This window comes from Bacillus rossius, chromosome 3, assembly GCF_032445375.1.
Source record: "Bacillus rossius redtenbacheri isolate Brsri chromosome 3, Brsri_v3, whole genome shotgun sequence".
NCBI classification, from domain to species: Eukaryota; Metazoa; Arthropoda; class Insecta; order Phasmatodea; family Bacillidae; genus Bacillus; species Bacillus rossius.
Window position 1 is genome coordinate 103,065,372 of NC_086332.1, and position 18,794 is coordinate 103,084,165.

Consider the following 18,794-nt stretch of genomic DNA (forward strand, 5'->3'; position numbering starts at 1 on the left):
ACGGCGGAGGAGGAAAATGAAGATTGGGCCAGGGACAATTCCTGCCCCTGAGGGACAAAAGTAGACCAGGAAATAGTGCAGTTCAAAATCCTATTTTAAAAAGAAAAAAGGTAGGGATATTAGTCGGTAGACAGAAAAAAAATTTTAAAACTCGAACAGAATAATACTTGTGCTCAAGCAGGGATGCTGCAGAATTGCAGAAGAGGACTTGGGCAAGGGGAGCACGGGAAAAAATTGATGTGGGCAGATGCCAACAGAGTCTGCAATATTTTGGCTGGGAGAATGACACTAAGTGCAAATGCAGTGCAAGAAACAAGGCTACTGATGTCTAGCGAGGGTTTCCTAATGTAGAACGCCACTTTCAGGCCAAAAGACTTGAAATAATTAGGTAAAATACACCAAAATTAACAAAATGATTAGATAACCAAAAATTGCTTTAAAATATTTTTTTATTATTTCAATTATAAAATATGTGGGTTGTTATTACATAACTAGTACAGTATTGTAGATGACTGAGGATTGATGATGATTGTAATAGAGGCTGAATGATGAATGATTATGAATAATTAAGCCATTGATTAAATGGTTTAAGGATTAATAGATGAATGATAGTTAATGAATAATGAATGATTGATAAAGACTGTTGGATAGATTTGTTTCTTCATAGGTTTATTTGGTAGATAGAGTACTGGATTGATTGGAAAATAGATTGAGGGACTGAGTATATGATGTAAACAATAAAGCAGGCAACAATCCTTTGAGAAAAATTTTAGGAACTATGGCAGAGATGGTTTGGAATGAGCACCATTGGTTTGGTTAGAAAGGCCTAAGCAATACTTCAACCCTGAGTGAAATTACTATCCAGGCTCTATTTCATAAAACTACATGTCTCTAAGCCAAAAGTTAGAAGTGAAAGTTTTATGATTGTTAAGTGTTACGATTGTTGAGTGTTACATAAAGTTGCTTGACTTGTAAAAGTTTGCATACCAATAAATGATTCAGCTGTAATAGAAGATTTCAAGCATTCTGGTGTATAGTTAATTTTTTTTTGTCTTCGTGCATATTCGGCGATGTTCATTTTAACACATTAGAAACATTCTGAAAAGTCAAATGGCTGCAATGAATATCCAAACAATGCAATGGCAATTTAACTTCTATTCCTCAACGTAAACAATTATATTGATGGTGGTAGCTATCTTTTAAAGTATTATTTCTCAAAAAATCTGAAATTAATAAAACTTTAACACGTAATTAAATACAAAGTTCAAAAATCAATTGTGTTACAAAATTTCAGCACCAAGTGGCTATATCAAGATGCTTCAACATTCTCATCTCTTACACAAGAACAGCAAATTTCATGTTTAACTTTTGGCAATAATGAAGAACGGAGATATTGGATATATTTATAATTTAAATTATGTGAGATAGTGAAGTTCTAGTTAATATATAAAAACTTAACCGTCTCTGACATATTATTTAGTGTGGTATATATTTTCTTATTGTTTCCCATATAGTGAGATGATAAAAAAAAATTTGAACATTTCCCTCATTTTGCGTTTTCCCGGTTTTTACATATTTTTTTCCTGGTCCCTTGAAATATGTAAAAATGAGGTTCTACTGTATTTCGGTTAACCTTCCAGAGGAAAATATTCTGTAGTCTGACAAGTAATCAAAAATGAAGTAATATAAATTATCTAAGAATCTTAAATACATGTTTTTTTTACATAGTATAACATTATGTTAAGAAAAACAATGCAACTACTATTTTAACACAATAATACCAACAAGCTTTGTTAAACATTTAAAATGTGTCATAGGATAAATTGGTTTTAATTTTAGGCCTGATGAGAATGGAATTGCCGTGTTTGAAGTCGTGGAAGAAGAAATGATATCTATTGAAGATGCTGTTGAAGTAATTACAACTACAGCAACCTGTTCAACCAACTATAGAAACAATGCACAACTGGCAGAAGTGGAGGTAGAAGAGAAGAACACGGCTGAAGGTAACATACTACCTGAAGAGACCCGAAGAACGAAGAAAAGGAAGATAAATAAGAAAATGTGGAAACAAACAGTTTGGAAGACATTAAGACAATCTGGTAAAGCATTAACAAATATATGTGGTCAGGAGGTAAGTGAAAGAATGATTGTTATTAAGGGAGATCACACAAAGTGCAGAAATAAGTGTGCATGTGTAATAGACAATGAAACCACTCAAGAAATGTTTATAGAATTTTATTCACTTACTGATGATGAAAAATTCTATTTCTATGATATGACTACGGAAAGAATTGCAAAGAAACGGGTTCGAAAAGAAAATAAAAATTCAAACAGGCCAAGAACATTTTTGTTTAAATACTAATTTAATATTAGTGGGAATAAAATAAGGGTTTGCAAGGACTTTATCTTGGTGTTTTAAATATCAGTCAGCAACGCATTAACTATTATCATGACAAAAAGAAGCCTGGGTTGACAGGAACTCCTACAGGCGGTGATCAAAGAGGAAAGAAAACCTCAAAACGTATTGGAGAGGCAGACAGACAAGTAATTAGAGATCACATAGACAGCTTCCACAGAGTACCTACTCACTATTGTAGGCAACAATCATCTAGAGAATATTTTGAACAGGGTTTAAATATCTCTAAGATGTATGACATGTACAGAGAACAATGTATTTTGAAAGAACCACCCATTGAACCACAAAGTAAATGGTTGTATAATGAAATATTCACAAATGAATATAACATAGAGTTTCATGTACCAAAAACTGACCAATATGATACGTGTCAAGAGTTAGAAACCCTAAAGGAAAATACTGAAACCATACCAAATGAAAAACAACAGGTGTTTAATAAGCATCAAGAAGAAAAGTTATTTATTTATTTTTATTTATTTATTTATTTGATTTGTTACATGCCACACCAACAGCACAAGGCTCCAACGGTGGGCACAACATGTAAGACATGAAAGAAAAAAAACAAACAAATACAGTAACAGAACAAAAATAAGAACAAAACAATTAATTATAAGAACAACAAATAGTAGGACAAAAACAAAGACAAGACAACATAACATACAGTTGGTATCCTTGGATTAATACATCTGGTATTAAATAATTTAGGTAATAACATTAGAGCATAAAGATAATTAATCTTTGGATGCCGAAAGAATAATTTTTTTAACAAGTTTTTTCTCTCTGGTAGGTTGTAAGTGATTAACATACATATTAAAATTGTTAACAAGTCTATATATAATATCATTTGTATTTAAAAGTGTGCACAAAAAAGGTGGGTTACGGCTATTAAAAGAAGGAATTTTAATGCCAGTAACATCAAATATATGAGAACATATAAGATTACCATAATAACAATGGAAGACAAAAATGGCATCTAAGATCTTTCTTCTAGTTGATAATGAACCAAGGAGGGAATTTAAATCTATGTTATTGATGGTATTTAATTTTTTGTTAATATAGTCAGATACTTTAGATTGAATCCTGTCAAGCTTTTCAATATCAGTGTTATTGATGCTATTCCATATAATAGAACCATATTCAAGTTTTTATCTTATTAGAGCTGTATAGAGGGAGAGAATAGAGTCAATATTGGAGGTGTTAAAGGTGATAAATTTAATTAGACCAAGTATTTTGTTAGATACCGAGATAATGTTTTCAATGCGAAGATGAAAAAATAGTTTTTGATCCAGTAAAATTCCTAGGTCTTTGACATGTTGAGATTATTTAATAGGTGAGTTATCAAGTTTGTATTCATATTGCAATGGGTAGGTTTTTCTAGAGAAGGTAATGATAGCAGTTTTTTCCATGTTTAGATTGACCAAATTATTTGTGCACCAATTTGCAATTTCTGCAATATCACATTGTAGTAGATAGCTGTCATGATATGAAGAGATTTTTCTATATATCTTTAAGTCATCGGCAAAAAGAGTGCCAACTGAGTTCTTTAATCCAGATATTATATCATCAATGTAGATATTGAAAAGTAAAGGAGATAGTGTGCCACCTTGCGGGACGCCAGAAGGAGTTGGGTGGAGATCTGAACTTATATTCTGTACTGAAACATAAAAGTTTCTGTTATTTAAATAGCTTGTTAACCATGATAAATATTTATCACTTAGCCCAATTTTGGAACATTTGCTTAGTAGTATTTGATGATTAACAGTGTCGAAAGCTTTAGCTAAATCAAAGTAACAAACATCTACTTGACCACGTGTGATGACTTCTGAATAAATAGGATTAAGAAAGGAGACTAAGTTTGTCATGGTTGTTTTACCTGTTCTGAACCCATGCTGTGAATCAGACAATCTATTATTTACGTTAAACGCTAAGTGTTTAAATATTATTTTGTCAAAAATTTTGGCAAATCCATTTAACAGGGATATAGGCCTATAATTTGAAACAATAGAAGTTTTGCCCTTTTTGTGTACAGGAATAACCTTGGCAATTTTCCATTTATCAGGGTAGATGCTATTTAGAATACTGAAATTATATATATGCTGTAAGAGAGGAGCAAGGATTAAGGAGCAACCTTTGATGATAAAATTTGGTATGTTATCAGGTCCTGTGGACAATGTAGATTTTAAGGTTTTATACTCCATAGGACTAAACTAATCGAGATATTAGACATTGGAATATTGTACGAACAACAATGAGATATGTTTTGGTTATTTGTGTTATTTGTAGTAACATAGACACTTGAAAAATATTCAGCAAAGGAATTTGCAATTAAATAATTATTATCTGTAATTGAGTTATTAATTTTAATTGAGGGATGCTGACTATAACCCTTTCTCATTATTTTAACATAATTCCAAAATTTTTTAGGGTTTTGCTTAATTTTATTGTTAATATTACAAAGCCAGTTTGTTTTATCCCTACACATAAGTGATTTAGTTTCCTTACAGTAATCTGAGAATAATAAATAGTAAAAAGGATTCAGATTTCGTTTATATAATTTATGATAGTGCGATTTCTTCTTAAGAGATTTTATTAGTTGGTTGGAATACCATAGGGGATATTTTTTAGCCTTTTTAATAGTAGTAGGTACAAATAAATCTATAAGATCATTCATTGTACAAGTTAAGTAGTCAACCATGGTATTTATATTTTTAGAATTGTATAAAATTGACCAGTCATGGTCCCTAAGAGCAATAAAAAGGCCGAGATAGTCACCAATCTTATAGTTTTTATATGAAGACGATGTATTATCGTTTATTGACATATCAAATTGGAAGTTTATCTCTAATGCAGGATGAAAGCTATCTTCTTTAACTAGTGGTTCCAGAGCTTTGCTAACCAGACATGATTCAATATTAGTGAGACATAGGTCCAAGAGTTGGGCCGAAGGTTGAGTTTGATTAAGCTGAATTAAACCTCTTGCTGATACAAAGTTGATTAATGATCTGGCTTTCGACTTAATATTTGAATGAACTATATTTTGGGTATGTAATTGAGGCCAGTCAATGCCTGGAACATTAAAATCACCAATTATTAATAAAGAGACATCAGAATTCACAAACTTATCTTCAAGGGCTTCAAAGTATGAAGTGTAAGCTGAAGGAGTTGTTTGAGGGGGAATATAGATATTCCCAATGATTAAAGGTTTATCATGTGTTTTTATATTTATCCAGACAGCTTCTATTCCTGGATAGTCATATTCATGCGTAGATGTTATATTTTTGAATTTATGTTTATTAACAGCAGTCAGGACACCACCACCTCTACTCTTCAAAGTTAATACAGGGTCCCTATCAGATCTGTAAATAAGGTAATTATTGTTGAAATAATGAGAATTCACACTATTATCGGTGAACCAAGTTTCAGTTAGACATACTAAATCATTATCACTACGCGAGATGTTTTCAAAAAATTCAATTGCTTTGGTTCTCAAGCCTCTTACATTCTGATAAAATAAAATAAACTCCTCATTTTTAAGTTTCACACTGAACTAGTGAGAAGCCCCTCCAGGCGCTAAGGCAGAAGTAGGAGCAGATGTAGGCTTAGAAATAGCAGAAGAATTAGTTGCGATGTTGCAGGTAGAGGTGTTTAGTTCCTCTGTAGTGGATGAGTTGCTCAAGATTTGTTCTGGGTGTAATTTACCATAGAAGGGGCTTATTAGGCAGCCGCTGGGCCAGAACACAATGTTATTAATTCGACTGAAGTCCTCTTCTAAAACCTGAACATGGAAGGAGGCATATGAATTGAATTTAGTTTTCATCTTCGTTACTTTAATATGATCTAAGTTCAGTTCACTTGAAATGTATTCTACAATTTCTTGTTCTTGTACACTTGGGTCGAAACGAGTCACAAAAAGAGCTTTCATTCTTTTGGGTGCTGGTTTGGGTAACATTTTAAGTGTGGAAATGTTACGAATCCCAATTTTCATAGGAGTTTTCTTCATTTCCGTTGAACGTTTAATGTCACTGGTATCTCTTGTGTTGGACTTGCGCCTGTGTTCCACTAACGTGAATGGTGTACTGTCGACACGTTCTTTGTCATTGTGTCTCATGACGCATCGGGATTCCTGCTGACTGGTAAGTAGGTCACGCGGCTGGCTGCGATTTACCGTGTCCCGTAGAGAAATTACACGTTCCTAGAGAAGAGAAACTTAAAGATAAGGCTGAAATTTTCCATCTCATTAACTATACAGTAGTGTGTTTCGATCTTCAAAAGGTACTTTCATGTCCACAATCCAGTACACAGTACAGTAGAACCCTGTTATAATGTTTTTCAAGGGAGCACAAGAAAAAAACATTATAAGCAGGAAAACGTTAAAAGCAGGAAATCTCAATTTAGCACGTAACAATGTTCGAGCTTTGTACCAATGGACTCACCAAGCTATGTAAACACTAAGAGTGAGAACGTCTACTTCTTCGCCACCTGAAAATGTTTATTTTTGGGATTCCTACGTATGAATGAAAAAAAAAAATTATTTGTAAGCAATATAAAACACTTTTAGTTATGTCCTCGCTCAATGGTTGGCAACTTAAATATCGTAGGACTATGTACGTGCATCTGAATACCCACTGGAATGGCAAGGAAGAGAAGAGTTGACTAAGGGTGCCAAATGACACGTAACTATGAACATTGTGTACCTTCAGTATATTGCATAAAATTGTATTTTAACAAACTTCATGTATTGTATGGCAGTGATTGTAAACATAAACATACATAAAGGATACTTTTTATCATAAGTGTTGGAATAATTTGGTTTCAAAACATTTTTTCCCCATTTATTGAATGTTAGAAAGCAAACATTATAAGCAGGAAATTACATTATTTATGAACGTTATATGCAGGAAATAAATACGTTGTCCTTATGGGGGAAATATTGGGACTTTAAAAATATGACATTATAAGCAGGAAAACATTATATGCAGGAACATTATAACAGGGTTCTACTGTATTTCTATTACAAATGTAAACTTTGTGTTTATACTTTAACAGGATATGACATAAGAACCAAACAAGGATATTGCATTTTATGGCATGAAGGTATTGCTGGAAGAGCAGGAAAGGACATTGCATCAGCTGTAACAAAACTCTTGGAAGAGATAGTGAAAGAAATGCCTACTCTAGAGCATATTATACTTTGGAGTGATTCGTGTGTACCACAAAACAGGAACTCACTTATGGCGCTAGCTCTGAAAAACTTTGTTGATTGAAATGACAATTGAGTTAAGAAAATTGAACAAAAATTTCAAGAACCAGGACACAGCTGTGTACAAGAGGTGGATAGTCTCCATAGCGTAATTGAAAGGCATTTCCGTGGGATTGAACTACATAGTCCTCTTGCCATAGTTAGAGCATTATTAAACTGTCAATCAAGGAAAAAACTTAAAGTAGTTCAAATACGAGTTTTCAAGGATTTCAAAACTGTGGCCAAACTAACCAATTTGAACAATGTACCATTCAGTACAGTGAAACACATCATTTATGAAATGGGAGAAGGCTCTATCTTGTTCAAAACAACGTTACAGCCCGCTGTTCCACTGAACAAAGTGTCTTTACTTTTACGAATGTCTTCACGAGGCGCAAAGAAAAGCAAAAGTCTTATTTACCATCTCCATCCATTGTGACAGGAAAACCTCAACTAGATGCAGGAAAAGTAAAGGACATTAAATCATTGTATAAATATTTTAGTGGAACTGACAAAATATTGTGGAACTCTATTCTCATAAGTTGTAGTTAGTATAATTGTTTGAACTGAAATGCCTATTATTATCATACTGTTATATTTGTGTAACATTTAAATTGATTAATTAATTACTTAAGTTCTCATATTTTGTACATTAATACAATCTTTATACAAAGGCAAACCTAAATTTAAAAGTTTAATGCATGGTCCAAAATAACAAATGTGGAGTTAGAACACTAACAAAATTTTATTCCTTTAAAGAACAGCTTACTTGTTCTAACTCCGGTGCTAGTATTTACTTTATATACTTTGTTTTAACAACTCAATGAGTAATTGTCTTCTTATTTGCAGGAATGGCTGTTCGATTATCAAACTAAATAAATACAGCGAGTTAATATAAATCAATTAATGTACATACAAAATGTATCATTGTAAACTTTCATTCACTCTCCTGAAAAATCTACAAAATGTGTGTTAGAACAATCTGGTTCTAAGACAGCGACATCTAAAGCTAATTTTTATATTACCATATATTAGTGCAACTATGAAAAATAGTATTTGAAGGTCCAAAAAATTAAGAACTTCCTTATTAGGCATAATATGAAATTCATTCTAACCTATTCAATACTGAATGAATTGCGTTAAAAACAATCGCAATATTTTTGCTTCATGGAATTTGAATAAATGTTTTATTGATAATTTGGAATATTGGAGAACATATAGGATGTCAAGTATATTAAGTTCTTAAAATGTTACAGAAATTTATAGAAGTTTCCAGAAGAAATAACTACTTTGAAATCTACCTACATTTATTTGCAGGCTGTGCCGAAAGGGATATTTTAAGTTTGTATACATGCAGTGAATATTATTTTTCAGTTATAGATTAATGTTTTACTACCAGGGCTATATCTACAAAAAGTTAACAGAAAATTTAAACACATTTCCTACTTATACTTTACAGTTATAATGTTTGCCAATTCTTCTAACCAGGAGTATTATACAACAAAATGCATTAAATCACATTACAAGTTTTCAGTAACATGAAAGTCATTTAAAAATGGGTGGGAAATTATATGAAATGCTATAAACAATCCATATATATACTATTTAATTATCTTTATGAATTTAAATTAATGGGGGTCCAGTAATTTTGAGTCAATTTGATGTGTAAAAATTCATGCAAAAGTTTTTCTTTGTATTATAGACCTGTTTAAATAGTTTATTTAGACACACAAAAATTTTCAATGTCTTTAAAAACCACAATCACTTTATCATATTAAGTAACATTTTTGACTGGTGCTCCAACGAGATTTGGGATAAATAAAAAATTAAAAAATCAATAGAATACTGTGAAACAAAAAACAAATCCAACACATATTCATGTGGTACAAGACAAGCTAAAAATGTACTTTTTTTTTTGTTAATTTTATAATACAAAATTTAACTGTCAAAGTCTGAAAGTCCACTGCAACAAATGTAAATAATGATTCCAGTGGCTGGCTTCTCCTGGGGTTTCATCGTTCTCAAGGCAGTGGTAAGAAAAGAATTTCTTCAAGGTCGCCTAACGGTGCTGATAAGCATTGCAGGTATATTTTAGAACGGGTTGATGGGAGGGGCAAAGAAGAGTGGTGGCATGACTCGGCTGGTTAACATAGTGCAGCCAAAGACTACAAGGGGTGTACAACATCGATACCCAGCAATTGAATTGATCGCTGAGATGGAGCTTCCTATTATAACAATTCTTCTGTGAAACCGGTCAGAGGATTTAACCTGGGATCGCAACTTCTATATATAACGACAACACTGAGGCGCTGAAATGATATTGTATTCCGTGTTAGAGAGAGACAGAGATGTTATCCAGCACTGTGGGAGAGCTCTATGACCAAAGAATCCCAAAATATTAGTTGTAAGAATAATCTTTGTAGCCAATAGTATAACTTTTATGGGGAAGTCCCCAATTTTGTACTTTTCTTGGGTATTTTTTGTATGGTGTTTTGTTTCATCAGTCATTGATCAAATACTGTGCCGAAAGAAAATGTGGCAGCGGCTCATAAATTAATCAAATGATTGCTTAAGGGCAAACCATTTAATGTCTGGGTGCCAGGATCTTGCCGCTACTCAGTCTTAAAGTTTTTTTTTCCATAGTTTCAGACTGTTAACTAGAATTTGCAGGCCTTTAGAAGTGCGGCACAAGCCCGGGTGGTCCACTGATGCACCGGCACGTAGTTTAACATTTTTCTAATTACCTAAACGATAAGATCGCTTGGAACATTATTTCGTGAACTCAGAGAACTGTGAGTAGCAATCGGCGAAAATGAGTGAATGTTCTTTTTCTGCCTGACATTTTATTGAAATTTGACCATTGGAAGTTTTGAATAATTCAATAATCATCAACAGAACTTAATACCCAACTACCTTCAACTTCAGATGGAATATTTTTTCAGTGTTTACATATGTGCAAGAAACAATCATCATCTTAGCCAGCACAATTGTGACTTGGCACAACCTATTCTTGATTATATAGATTATATATGATAGTAACATATAATTTTATCTGTAACTTGTTGGCTACATATTTTCTTATATGTAATGCTCATGAAGTTATACCCTCTTTTATCGCATAATTGTCGCACGCGCATAACCGCCGCACCTATATTTTAGGGCATCAAAATTTGGATAAAAAAACCTCTCGTGTAAACATTGCATGATGTTTTTGGTTCCGCTATTAGATTCTGGGCGCTTTGTGTGGGTATTTTTTCTGTATAAAAGATGTATTTTAAAGTAGAAATCTAATATTTATTCAGACATTACCACTTACTCATTTAATTAATGGAAACACGAAGTTGTCTGATGTGTAAATTTTCTTTTAAAGACGTTTGTAAACGTTATAACCTTTATCTGTTCGTTAGCGTCATCACGGTGTACCACTTACAAAAATGTAGCCAGCGCTAGTTGGCATCATTCGAGTTTGGTATGTTGCTTCCTGTATAGAGAGCGCACACATAGTTGAATATTGATATCTCGCCGATTGCATGCAACGGGCGCTCTCTGTCAAATGCTGAGTTAACTACCTACATTTGATGGCCCGCACTCTTTCGTGGTGAGTTACGCGTTCGTTCAGGTGCGCACTCGGATCACAGATACAGTATTTCTATTTAAAGTTGAAGAAAAGTTTTTGTTGCATGACTTATTAATTTAATTGTTTGGTGTGCTCTTTTATAATTAACTTTTTAAATAAACGTACTTTCGATGAATGGTTTTTGTTTTTATTAATAACTTTATTCAAAAAAAATTTTCTCTCGCATAAACGTCACTCTCCTACTTTTCAAACTTGATTTTAGAATAAAATGTGCGACAATTATGCGATAAAACACGGTAAATGTAACAGCTATTATTGTTGTAAACCTTCATAAATTCTATAAAATGCAAATGATTTTATTCTGAACCTTTACATTCAAAAATTATAACAAATTCCATAGTAATCAGGCATCTGAAATTGCATTGTCTCCTAACTTAAATGACATCAATATAATCTTTATCATTGTCAGTGAATATCTTATCCATTATACTTTCAAATGAAACATACAAATTACACATGTATGATTTTCAAATTCTGTGTTAATACAAGTAAAAATTGCTACATACTATATATCAAGCCTACATAGGTTGCAATAAATTTTACGAAACACAAGTGTAATATTACATTTAGAACCTGCTTGTAACTTGTAATAATGCATTTATAATATTGTGCTAAATTGAATTTTTTATGAAATAGGGCCATGGATAGAAGTCAACTTTTCTCAATTTGATGATAGTTTCTGTCTGAGTTTTCTCTAATTTTGACTAACATAATGGTCATATCAGCATAATTTGGTATCATTTTACTCAGACCGGATCAATTAACAAAATAAGTTAAAAGAAAAAAAAATTTTGTGCAGAAGACTTGTAAACATGACTTTCATACAATGTGAAAGGTAAAAATGAGCAGTCTTTATAGAAATGTCACCTTTAGTCTAAATGGTTTAAACTACATCAAATAAGGGCCAAATTAAACATAAAATTACATAATTTGCTTAAAACATAACTCTTTATTTAAGTGACTGCCTAACTGTACAATTTAATTAAACACATTAAGTTCATTTTAAACTAAATGTAACACTAAAAATGTACCAGCTACAAAAATCTGTAGGTATTGTTACAATTTAAATTAATTTTCTAAATTATGTACATCATTAGAAAGTATATGAGATATTTCTAAATAAATGTTAGGCTAAAGACAAACAAATTTTTTGTGTTAATATGTGGAAATGGTAATGATTAATGATGCTACGACACATTTCCATTTACTATTGAAAACTTTGAAATTATTCATAATCTCATCAAAAATTAAATTTTTTTGATTCTAATAGAATTGGTATATTTTAACTTGATCGCTAATGTGAAAATTTTAATTTATTTTCATGCAAATATAACAAACTACATATTTAATTTGCCTCTTAACTATCAAAAAGTTATCTTTACCACTCAAAACTTTAACTTTATCTAATCATTACAGAGAAACACACATTCATGACACAACATTTTAAAATCCACCAGTAAAATTAATTCTTCTGTAACAAGCAATAAAAGGTAGTATGATGAATTGTACGAAAGTTCAGCATACATACACAAAAAACACATCTAAACTCACCTAGATCACTGGAGTTGATGTTGTAAACTATGGCAGCACTGTAGTTGGCGAACTGTGCATTCCGCACCTTCTGCTCAAAAGAACAGCCATATCGTCTAATTAAGGCGATCCACGCACTGTTGGATGTCGCGAGTGGAGCTGGGGTCATATTGCTGCATCCATTTAAGGGGTGAACCTCCTTCACCAACCCCTGATTACAAACAACACACTTGCTGCCGCAACATAAAGTCCTCCTTCTATCTCCCTCAATCAGGGGTGTGTGAAGAAAAATATACATATATATTATTTCAAATATGATTTTAAGTCAAAAATAACCACATAGTTGAAGATCAACTGAATAATTTGCTACATTAATAAAAAATAATAGATACATACAACTTTCAGTGGTAGAGTGTGTGTTCAAAGAGCATATTCTGCATATCACACTGAATAGGAACAATGTAGGCAAAATTTAGCAACTACCAATGTTTGCAAAAAAAAAAATTGGAAAGCCAAAAATTACTAATGTAATAGCAAGACTACATTATGAAACATACGTGTAAACACATTACAATTAGGTATTGCATATATATCTATTATTGTTTTTAAATATTTTAAAAGCAGATTGTTGAGAAAATTTTGTAACACTAGGTCAGAACTTTTGCCTTTTTTTTTCTTGTTAATTGTAGAGATAAACAATCCCCAATACAGGATGACCAAAAACATATTATTTAGAAATTCAAACACATTTCAAGGATTTCAAGGACCAAAATTGTGTTTTCGAGGTTCAGTAAATGAAAGAAAAGTGATGAAAATAATTCAAAGCATAAACACTATTTATTAGGATATGCATAATTATATGAACATTGCTGATGTACAATTCTTCACATCACTCTCGACACATAGTGTTTGAGTGTTTGGGTTTTATGGTCCAATTTTTCTGAAGATGGCCAAATACACTGGGTGGAGAGCAGGGAGAGCTGGGGCAATGAACTGTAAAGGAAAAGCCTAAATGTAGGAGGGAGAACTCTAAAAAAATATTTAAGGAGAGAAGGAGAACAGAAATGGGGGGAAAACTTAATGGCAGTGAGAATGGTGGGGGAATGGAATGTCTTGGATGTGGAGTATGTGATGGCAAGGTGTATGGCTCAATTCAGGAGAAAAGTGAGAACAAAGAAGGTGAAATGATTGCCACCAGGCAACAGTCTTCAAATCAACAAGAATTCCCGGATTATGTGCTGTTTTATTAGAATTCACATAAAATAGATAATCTGGGAAATTTGTACTTAAATTTTGATATTAACATAATGAAAAAAAAATTATTAACCACTAAAGGTTTTAAAATAAACTATTAACCTTAAAATAGTTGTGAACACAGCAATATGCAGTTTATATATATATATATATATATATACACACACACACACACACACACACACACACACACACACACACACACACACACACACACAGTAAGTCCTCGGTTTACGTCGGGGTTACGTTCCTGAAAACCGCGACGTAAATAGAAACGACGCAAAATGAGCCATGTTTCATGCCACCGGCCGGCCACGGCCCAAGGTCGGCCGGAAGCGCTGGCATACAGCCGTGACAACGGGCAATTTTATTAGCAAATTACAACCGACAGCGTGGGAAACAAGTCCAACTAGTACTTCTCAGCTTTATAGAATGGTTATTTAACCAGCTGCTTTATTACCTTTATTGATTGAAATATAAAAACAGATATATAGTCGTTTGGAAGACATCTTATGAAGAAAAAATCATAAATTGCAGTGAGCTGATACTGTAGGCCTACTACAAACGCATTTAATCACGATAAAGTTTACAACGGCACGTTTAAAACTCCGGCCAACTCAATGATATCATAGCGACTGAAGTGCCAAGGAGTTGGACGAAAAGGGGTAGGAGAAAATGCTGTGTCGTTGCGGGAAGTAGATAACACTTCTACGTGCGAGATACGTGGGTAGCCGAGCGGGCGGGCTGGTAGTATTGCATCACCGCGCGGAGAGCAGCAGAGAGCAGGAAGCGTCCCTCATGATGTATGATAAGATAAGGCGGTGAACGTGTAGCTTACGCTACATAGCATAAATTAACTACCGAAGGAAACAAAGAATTATAAACGAATTATATACGGTGTTTTGGTTAAAATAAAGATTTACGGTCATTGTAAACGACGTTATTGTGAATCGGCGACAACTTAAATTGAAACATGAGTACTCAAACATTAGCGACGTTAATCAGAAACGACGTAAATCGTTACGACGTAAATGGAGGACTTACTGTGTGTGTGTGTGTGTGTGTATATATATGTGTGTGTGTGTATATATATATATATATATATATATATATATATATATATATATATATATATATATATAAATGTGTGTGTGTTTAGATATTTTAACAAAGAAATGCACTCACACAAGCATCTATATCATAATTATTGCCTATCACTGAGGTGTGGCTCAGACCAAAACGTAGATTGAGTACAATATTTATTCTCTCTATGGATTAAAATACTTCAAGATAAATAAAATTCAAGGACTCATGTCAACATTCAAGCAAATTTCCATATTTCCCAAGGACAATTACAACTTTTCAATGATTCGAGAACATGTGGCTAATGCAATAAACATTTAAAGTCTTAAAATCTGATATGACGAATCTTGCCTCTTTTATGCTTAATGAATATACAGCTGAAATGAGTAACAATTGAACAGTTAAGTGCACTAAGTAGATTCTTACTCTTCTATACAATCATGCAACTGGAGCTTAATTTTAACATACTCTTATAATAATGTCCAAAGTTGTGGCTATGCTAGGATTTCCTTTGTTAATAGTGTTCTATCTCCTGAAAAGACACTATGGTTTGGAGAAAGAGAAAGTAAAAATAGGAGCAACTGGAACACAGGGCTGATCCTAGGTGCAAGTGAAGTACGCTGCCACGAAGGGCACCGGGCAAAGTTGGGCCCCGAAGGTGCCCACCGCAGATCCAGATCCTATACACATCCAGAAGGTGCAGAAATAGTTCCAGTATAGGCAAGAAAGCAAAAATAAGATAAAACATAATACAAACAGGTAAAAAAAAAAAAAACATCAAAATAATTCGAAAGTAGGTATTGGATATAATTGAAATTAATTCATAGCCTGAAGTAAAATGCAGATGATAACCCTCTAAAATCAACTCTCTCATTTATGATTTATGCATGTGAACTCGTTCACTTTTGGCTTGAAATGCCTTTCCCGAATTATAATTGTCTGCTAGCTAAGAATATAGTTTGCACACAATCTGCGTTACACAATCTGATTTAATAGCTTTTACGTCAGAATTTCAATTACGTATTAAATTGGGTACACTACTGCGGGAAAAGGCTCATGAAATGTAGTTTACAATGTTGCAACACATTTCAGTGAAATTTTGAATATAACGTGTAATGACCCAGGCTATTGCCCTTCCCACTTGTTAAATGGTTTAATTAACGATTTAGTATGTTGTGTTGTAACAACCCAGATTACAGCCTTCCTCATGCAATACCTACAGTAATAATCTCTTGTTATAAATTTTTTGTCATATTTCAGGTTAGGTTTTCAAATGATGTAAATTTTTTTTTCATTTTTGAAGTTAGACGTTAAGTTTTTCACTGGGTTTATTGTTTATATTTTTTAAAATTCATAAGTTTTTTTTTTGCTTCTTTGTGTGGGAAGGTGTGCTGACGTGATTCTCCTTCGCTATTTCCACGACCGAGGCTTTGTTTCACACACTAGGCGTGTGAGTCACTGTCACGGGAGTGTGAGAAAGAGACAAAATCACTGCGTTGTGGGAACAGAAGCAAGCATTTTGTGGAAGCTTCTGTTGCTATGCGCCGTGATTGGCTGAGAATTACGTCAGCGAGCCCAGGTTACTGCCCGCACAAAGGGAAGGAAGGCTGTAAAATTCAGTCATTGTCCGAGCACCAGGCCGAGTGGTCGTTGTTCGGGCGGCGGGCCGAGCAGGCTGTGCCCGGGCGATGGCTCATGTTTTATTCTTTTTTGGACGTACAGTTTAATTTTTTGTGTGCTGTGTTGTACGGAATATAGTACGATTTTTACATAAATAAATAAAACAGGTTAATACATCAAACTTTGTGTATAAATTTCTTCTTTCTTCGTGACCTGCAACCTGTATGTTCCACTCATCACCAAATTTGAGCTAGCCGGAGGTGGTGAGTGGTAACAGTGTCATCAGGTTCACTACTTTGGTTAGGTTTTCTGATACCATTTAAATAATATATTTTTATTACTTTAAAGAAATATTTCTATGTTTGCCATGTGTTTCCATGATCATAATTTGCATTGTTTAATGCTTTTTAAGCTGTTGTGATGATTTTCTTACTTTATAGAGAATAAGCCCCTAGATATTTTTACAAACTTTTTGTGTAATTATGTTTTTACGTATTTGACATAGTTTTTTAAGGATTGCTTGTTTTTGCTTTGTTTGTAATTGAGGGTTAATGTAATTTTATTTTACATTTTTTAGGATTAGAAAAAAACAGGTTTTTTTTACAAAAATCAGTTTTTTTTGTTGAAACCAGGTTTTTTTATTACAATAGTTATTTTGGTTCTCAGCAAGTTCAAATGAAAGCCATACAACATCCCTCTTTTTGCCTCTCATGTTGAACCCGAAAAGTTATAAACATCAAAGAACTGAAGTTCAGCAAATCTGCACAACTGACTGGGACTTCACCACAGGAGGATTCTCCATAGAATGAGTGTTTCCTACAAAAAGGGGATTTACAGTAGTCAGTGATTTCCCACAAAATAGGATTTATTTTTAAATAATAAATAAATTAATTTCCTTTTTGTTATACTTTGACTACAATTTACTAATTAATTTAATTTTAGAGGAGTAATTAGCTGGGTATAATTTACAACTTATTCAGATAATTTAAATGATAAGATCTTGATTAGTATACAATTTTTTGTTACTGTAAATCACGAGAAATGTTAATGACCAAACTTTTATTGTTAATAGAGTGGAATTAGTCCTTTCATTAAAAAAATTACGATATTCTATTCAAAAATAAATTAATTTTTTTTATAAAAACCACTTGGTTTGGACCATTGTTTTTTAAATCGGCCAACCTTGGTCCGGTACAACAATTTTTGCAAGTACTAGTAAACTTGGTGGACATCGCCATAAGCTAGCTGGTGGGTTTGCTCCTCTATCAACGCTTCCACCAGCATCTCATCACCTCTAATGAGACTCTGAGTACCTTCAAGCCTTCCTCCGGCAGGGAGTCCCCGAAGCGGGCGGGCAGGTCGGGAAACTGCATCTCCGCCTCGTGGTAGTAGTCCTTGCGGAAGACCAGCACCTCCGCCCCCACCAGCGCCGAGTGGCGACTGAACAAGGCCACGCAGCTCACCACAGACACCACGTACAGCGCAGTGACGTGGCGCGGCAGCGGGCACTGCGGGTACATCCTGCCCCCGGCTGGCTCACTTCACGTCGAGACTCTGTTCCAGCTGTGCTTTACAGGAAAACATGCCTGCAAGATCAACATCAACATCAGCTTTCTTATCAGCCCGAGTACATACGCACACAGCACATGCATTTCTGAAGATACAGGTTCAAATATAAGTCCATCTGGCCATTAATATTTTAGTTTTCCAAGGTTTCCTGAAATCACTTCAGGCAAATCTAGGCTAATGTTAAAAAAATGTTTGTTTTTTGTTGTTCATAACACGGTATTATTTGCAGTTAAGTAATATTGTCCATCATTAAAAACAGTGATCATTTACCATTCAAAATATGTATGATTTCGATAAAACACACATTGTAAGCAACTATTCATTACCTAGGAACTTTTACTGACCACCGAGCAGGTAAAAAATGTTTTGGGCACCACAGCTAAATTAACATTTCTTGATGGTTGTCCAGGCTAATTGAAATCTGTGATGCATAACCTGGGTCTTAT

General features: G+C 33.5%; 1 protein-coding gene across 1 annotated transcript in view; it reads right to left on the bottom strand.

Annotated features, from left to right (window-relative positions):
• LOC134531086 (E3 ubiquitin-protein ligase RNF13) overlaps positions 1-18,794 on the bottom strand; it is a 99,027-nt gene that overhangs the window by 68,251 nt on the left and 11,982 nt on the right. The window contains exons 2-3 of the mRNA XM_063366621.1: positions 18,093-18,365; positions 12,844-13,033 (exon numbers count right to left, since the gene is read on the bottom strand). Of these exons, the coding sequence (XP_063222691.1) occupies positions 12,844-13,033; positions 18,093-18,299 (397 nt within the window). The 5' untranslated portion in view covers positions 18,300-18,365. The remainder of the gene's footprint in view (positions 1-12,843; positions 13,034-18,092; positions 18,366-18,794) is intronic.